This window comes from Nicotiana attenuata, unplaced genomic scaffold (assembly GCF_001879085.1).
Source record: "Nicotiana attenuata strain UT unplaced genomic scaffold, NIATTr2, whole genome shotgun sequence".
Taxonomy (NCBI): Eukaryota; Viridiplantae; Streptophyta; class Magnoliopsida; order Solanales; family Solanaceae; genus Nicotiana; species Nicotiana attenuata.
In genome coordinates, this window is record NW_017672460.1 from 34,966 (window position 1) to 41,767 (window position 6,802).

At 40.3% G+C, this 6,802-nt stretch overlaps 1 protein-coding gene across 1 annotated transcript; it reads right to left on the reverse strand.

The window, feature by feature from the left end:
- Positions 1 to 3,773: 3,773 nt before the first annotated feature.
- Positions 3,774 to 5,710, reverse strand: LOC109213302 (suberization-associated anionic peroxidase-like). Its single transcript, XM_019377085.1, has 3 exons — positions 5,307 to 5,710; positions 4,863 to 5,060; positions 3,774 to 4,541 (listed from the first exon to the last, which is right to left on the reverse strand). The coding sequence occupies exons 1-3, from the start codon at positions 5,631 to 5,633 to the stop codon at positions 3,990 to 3,992; spliced, it is 1,077 nt and encodes a 358-aa protein (XP_019232630.1). The 5' UTR covers positions 5,634 to 5,710; the 3' UTR covers positions 3,774 to 3,989.
- Between the last annotated feature and the right edge of the window lie 1,092 nt (positions 5,711 to 6,802).

Sequence of the window (6,802 nt, forward strand, 5' to 3'; positions counted from 1 at the left end):
AAAACTCTTGTCTTTGAGACCTTAAATGTGTTTGAGACGTGCTAATTATGAGTTCACTTGTGGAGGGATCTGTGAGCCTCTATTTGCCTTTGTATGTTCCCCTTATGTGCAGTCCTATTTGTTATGTATGTCGCTTAGCATTTTTGCCTTTAAACATATGGGTTTAGCCTAGTCCCCACCACGTAGGAATAGTGGTCCTAAATACCCTACAGGACTTATAGGACGGGACGGGTAACAGCATGCAATTAGTATTCGTGACCAACTCACACGTTTAATAACCTTTATGGGGTGGGAAGGGTAGAATATGGATATGATGACCACGCGATAGCACCACGGGTATAAATGGTTACCGGGTGTTGTGAGGTGATCCATATTGATTATAAACCTAGGACCCCCCTTTACCTTTATTTTTTTTTCATTTATTGTTCAAATCTTTTCTTGAAACTTCTGCCCTCTTTATCTCTCCTCAAATTTCCATTTTACTTGCAATATTATGTGAAAACTCCCTCTATTTGAACCCTTATTTGCTTACTTGTTAAGTGAAGCCACAATTGTAACATGGCCGGGAACCACACTAGTGGATCTTGGGGGGTGCCTAGCACCTTCCCTCGAGATAATTTCTAGCCCTTACCCAAACTCTGGTTTTCAAACTCAGAAACCCTTTTTTTGTGTCCTAATGCACTTAATCATTAGGTGGCGACTCTTCAAATACCAAAACACAACCCAAATCCCAAAAGAGAAAAGAGCTGTCCTCCCAAATGTCGTAAACCCGATTTCGCCTTTAAGAAGAAAAAGGGGGCATCGACATGGAGCATCGAGATAGGTATCCTCTTCAACACTGACAAAGAAATCTCCAATGCATCATCCCCTTCCCGGGGTGTCCCCGCATCGGGAGTCCTCCTGTTCTAGGCATCCATATTTGTCCTGAGGAAAACGATGGGCCTGATTTAAGACCGCCCAGACATCAACCTCTATCGAGGCTTTCTCTCGCCCTCGAAGGGCTTCGGAGTGGGATCCTCCAAGTGCACCAATCAAATACTCGTTGGCGCAAGTTGTATCCCGTTCAACGGTCGGTTCGGGGACTGCACCCAAATCCTCCTCGAGGGGCTCCTCAATATGAGGTGGGGCCGCATCGGCCACCTCTGACTCGATAGCCTTCTCTCCGGCAACCTCCGAAGCATCAACGCTTCGCCTTGCCCTGTGTACCAGCGGGCAACAATCATCATCTTCCCCTTCGGCACGAACACTCTTAGCAGCTGCCGAAGTTAGGACCATTATGTCGGTCCTGGGTTTTCGAGCCTTAGCTCTCTTTGGTTTCGGGGACTCCGCCGGTTTCTCCTTCTTTCTCTTTTGGTCCTTGGCAGATTTTTGTGTCTCCTCTTCGTCGGGAGAAGGCGACCTCATTAGAACGGCTTCCCCGGGACCTGCACAAGAGTAAAGTGTCAAACATACCGCCAAAGAATCCATGCATAAGGAATTTATAAGTGGCAGCGGTGAGGACGTACATGATTTTTAGCCTCCCATCGAGTTTTAGCCAAATCGCGCCAAACGCGCTTGTCGTATGGGGAGGTGCAGTCTAAAAGTCTAACCCAGCCCGGAAGGTCCTTAGCCATGCCGGGGAACCACACGGTGGCTACACAATCAGAGGACAACCAATTCAAGAAAAAAAAAGAGAAAGGAGTTAGTTTGAAAGAAGAAAAGAGGACATTCATATGATAAAACATGCTCGGTATAATGGCACTTACGACTCATATTCCTTTCCTCAGGGAATGGCATCTTCTCGGCAGGGATGAGGTCCAAGGTCCTGACTCGAGCGAAGCGGCTCATCCATCCCCGATCTTTATCTTCGTCAGTATTAGCAAAAAATGCTTTGGCAGATTGATGCCGCAGCTTGATTAAGCCCCCTCGATAGAGGCGAGGGCTATACAATCTGATCAGATGATCGAGGGTGAAAGACATCCCCTCAATTATGTTCGAGAAATGTCTAATCAAATAGACGATTCTCCAAAAAGAAGGGTAAATTTGACCAAGTGTAACTCGGTATTCTCGGCAAAAATCAAGGATCACCGGGTCTATTGATGGAGGAGAAGAATCTACAAGTCCTAAAGTAAAAGGATATGTATACACGTTGAGGAAACCAGGTTTATGTGTAGTTATGTCCTCTTCCGAAGAAGAGATCTCAGCGTGTACTGCCCTTCCCCAATGGCAATCGATTTTCACCTTCTCTATATTAGTTATTAAACTAACATACCGAGATATGGGCTCGCATCGGCCCGGTGTCGAAGAATGTTTGTCAACTTTGAAATCAGATGATGTATCGAAGGACCCAGGAACGCACTCCTCAGCACTGGGAGGCACTACTTTTTTGGCTCTTAGACGAGCGTGATGAAGAAGAGGCTTTCCCCATTTCGGGGTACCGTCTTAGAGGTTTTAGCCATGATATAACGAAGTTTCAAAGCAAGGTGGTGAAGAAGTAAGCGTAGAAGAAGGGTGAACACAGGAAAACTGTTAACGAAAATTTGAAGATCTGAAGATGTTCCAAACGTTTGAAAGAGAGGGAATTGGAGTATTTATATGTAAGTTGGAGGAGTTGAAAGGGCGACCAAGAGTGGATTCGTGGGCTTTTTGAGAACCGTGTTAACAAAACCCCTGTACAGCTTTTTCAGTCACAACATTTAATGACCTCACGTGGCTGACGTCACAATGAGGGCATCGAGGAGGCAAGAACTCAAGATCGTTTCTTATCATTTCATTCTAAGAAACGCGGGGACTATCTGTATACGGTAAAATCGGAAGAGTTTGGCTTTGGGGTTGTTGTAGCACTCCACGCCCAACCTCGAGGAGCTCGAAGTAGAATTTGAAGTGTGACCCCGAGGTGCGTCCCTCGGGGGAGCACATCGAAGGTCAATCTCGGAGCAGTACAAATCGATGATCGTCATGGAAAGGCGGAAAAACTCCCAAGAACACGTGGCCAGAGCTGACCAGGTCTGCAAGAATAGTACCAATCCGTACTAAGCCATCATACAGCTGTACCAATAGCCTTTTCCCATCACTATTAGACATGTACTATGTTGGGATCCCTCCCTCACCCCCCCCCCCCCCCTCCCTCCTATATAAATGGGATCTTTGTCATCTGGTTAAACCATTCGGATTATTACAGAACATATTGAATACAACAACATTCTCTGCTCTCTTTGCTAACACAATTGTTCTACACATTTATTGTTTATTCTTACATTGTTCATTTATTGCTCATTATTAATCGTAAAAGGCCACCTTTAAGGCCCTCATTACCATTGATTCTTTATCAATAGTTCATCGTTATTAGTCCCATCTAGACTTCGAGGTCCTGCTTTAGCCAGCTCGAGGCCCAGCTTTGTGACCCTATTGGTTTGTATATCTTATTCTCTTTACTTATACGTAGCATCTATTGCTTAACAACTAGTATTAAAATAAATCACGTATTTTTAGAACCATAAAATCAAATATAATTGTAGTTACCATTTTCAAGGTAAACAGAGGTCTTGACTCTTGAGTTCGACTCTCAACAAGAATATTTTATTTTCCTGTATTTCGCCTTAATTGTATTCGTGGTTTATGAATATTTCTCATAGTGATTTCTCAACCTAATTGCGTCAAGTGATCTAAGGAACGTACAGTCCATAAACAGAGTCCATTGATAAATATTATCATTTGAACCTTAGGAATGTCGTATAAAATTAGACTACTCTCAGCTTCTTAGCTCGAGTCAAAACTTTTTACCAACCGTAACATATTTGAAAAACAATATTCATATATTATTGAAACGATAATGCAGGGCACCAGCTGATAGCACTTAACAAGGGTGAAAACAAGTACTACTACTACAAATTACAAAACAAATATTAGAGCAACATTCTGGGCACAGTGATTCTTTTATTTTGAAGAAAACACCAAGCAATCAACTAATGACGACTTCAGTTCCTTTTTTCCAAATTCAAGTGTTCCTTTCACATAGAAGCCACAGAACTGGGATTGACTCTGCTGCAAACATCACGAATTTCTAATTGAACGCCCTGTGAGGGAGGCAAGTTTCCCATCTTGATCATGGCAGCTGCAAAATCTCCAAAGAAAACGTTACTATCATTGCTATAGGTTGTTACAATAGCAGCAGTTGTGGTATTCCCCGTCAATACTTGATCAGAGAAAAGTATCCCCTGGTTCCTGTTTAAGTCCTCGTAGTATACTTTGTCGAACACAGTAGGAGTGGTGTCCAATTGTTCCAAGTTCGTATTGTTTTGAGTTACGGAGCAGTTGCAGGAAAGACGTGCAGCCGGGTTAACGTTGTTGCTGTTGCACACAGTGACACATCTGGCGAATCCCACAGTGTGTGCACCGGCTAGCGCCACCATTTCCCGGACAGTAAAGTTTTTGTCACTGAATTTCGTGATTTGAACTGTTAGGTTGTCGAATGGAGCTGGAAGTTGAGTTAAAGCACCAGTGAAGTTGGCCGTTCTTGCATCTCTTCTCCCCAGTCCAATGTTATAGGTTTGTCCTCCTAGCTGTCAATCAAAAGACAGAGTTTAAGTTACAAGCATAAATACTGCACCGATAGTATACAAATTAGTTATACATAATTATAGATAATTTATCTGATAAACATTAAGAGGTTACTCGGTACAAGAATGGCTTTTCACACTATCAACATAATTTTTACCGGCTATAACGGTTATTTACTTTATTTTTCAAATTACCAATACTAATTACCTATTGTTGTATGTCAACATAAGCTCTAAGAAACACCATGTGCTTGATATTTGAGTGTTGGTAATAAGTGTTAAAGTAACATTTAGGATGTAAGGGATAGAGAAGAATGGACTTACCTTAACAACAGAATCACGAGCCGCAATGGCTAAGATGTCTGCACAAGAAACAGATATGTTGGGACAAGTATCTTTTACACTTTGTTTAGCTTGTGCTATGACTTCAAAACCTCTGGCTGAGTTGTTGTTGGGTGGTGAGGTTTGTTCTCCTTGGAATGATCCAGCAATATCATCTAGAAGAACACCTCCATCGCAACCCTAGTTAATAAAAGATAGGAGTAATTATTAGTCAACTATCTAATGTCGCTTTAAGCTGGTTAACGAATGTGACATGAAGTAATAAAATGATCAAAGTAAGTGTAAGCTTTGGTCGGCATATATAGCTGCACAGAAAGTCAGGATAAGAACAATGAAAACGAGCTAATGATAAATCAAGTATTTAGTGTCACATTTTTTTATAAATTAGAGAGCAGTAGAAATTAAAGAGGTGAAGGAATTATTTACATCAACAAAGCAGTCGTGGAAATGGAGACGAATGAGAGAAGCTCCCATGCGTCTTTCTGTGTCAATAGCACTGTCCACAACTCCTCGAACAGCTGAGAAGACGCATGATTCTGGAGATTGCTGACTCAACTTGTGTGAATTTTGCTGATCAACATTATTATTTAGAGTTAAAATGCTGACTGCTGACTCCGACAAATCAAAAACTGGAGAGAGCTTTTGGAGTCCCATATTCATGGCTTCATAAGTGTTCCTATAAATAGCAACACCTGCAAATGCAAGTGCCACAAGGCTCAGGGCAAGGCTCAAATGACTCACACGAAAAGCCATGATCAATGGAATGTCTATGGATCTAAGAAACCTAAGGCTAGCTTCTTGAGGATATGTGTCTTTGTGGATGATTTTGCTTTTATTTCTGCTTCTATTTATAGGGAGTGAAGACTAATTTAACAATTAGTCATTATTCTGCTTTAAATTAATTGAAAGTAAAAGAACGAATAAACTAAGAATCCATTGGTGTGGAATTGTCGTTCAACCGTGTTAGGTGTGCTTCTTTACTATGGGTGTGTTTGGCATGTGGAAATTATTTCCTAGAAAATGTTTTCAAGTAAGATGAGTGATTTTATTATTTAGTTTTCCTTGTTTGGTCGGTGAGTGAAAAAAAAAATTCGAAAAATATTTTCTAGTGTGTGGTTAGAGAGTAGAATTTTTTTTTAGGAAAATATATTTTTTATGCTACTCTACTCATCCCCTTCCCCCAAGTCCCCATGTTTCCTTACTCGCCACCCCCCCCCCCCCCGGATACGCAACGTTTTTATGACACTATTTTCTTCAAGGAATTTAATTATTCTTCTAAAAATTCACGCAAACACAAAGGAACTAATGGCGGTTCTTTACTTTTTTTACTCAAAAGTAACGTTGAAATTTTTGCTCCACACCTAAAAAGAAAATAATCTTTTTTTGATTGAAAAAGAAAGTACTCTTTCTTTAACATGAAAATAAAGTACACATTTTATTGAAATAAAAAAAAATATTTTTTCTACATCATGAAAAGAAATACTCATTTTGTTGAAATGAAAAAAAAAAATACTTTTTTACATCATGAAAAGAAAATATTTTGTTTTTGTTTAAATGAAAAAACTATGTTTTTATATCATGTAAAAAATACTCATTTGTTGAAATACAAAAAAAAACTATTTATAACACGAAAAGAAAGTACCATTAATAATATTTTTATTTAGGATAGGGGACGGGGCGGGTGAGTGCTGGCTGGCTAGGCGGTGGTGGGGTTGGGGTTGGGTAGGTGGGTGCGGGGTTGTGGGGGAGGACTGGTGGGGATGGGGAATAGGGTAGGAAGATTAAGAAGAAGTTTTGAAAAAGTTTTTTTTCTTTTTTTGAACATAACACACGGATATTATATACATACATACATACATACATACATATATATATATATATATATATATATATATATATATATATATATATATATATATAAA

Coding starts and splice junctions, on each gene's coding strand:
- LOC109213302 (XM_019377085.1), bottom strand. CDS start 5,633: ATGGCTTTTCGTGTGAGTCATTTGAGCCTTGCCCTGAGCCTTGTGGCA. Junction 5,061..5,306: donor TCCACGACTGCTTTGTTGAT/GTAAATAATTCC, acceptor TTTATTAACTAG/GGTTGCGATGGAGGTGTTCT. Junction 4,542..4,862: donor CTCGTGATTCTGTTGTTAAG/GTAAGTCCATTC, acceptor TTTGATTGACAG/CTAGGAGGACAAACCTATAA.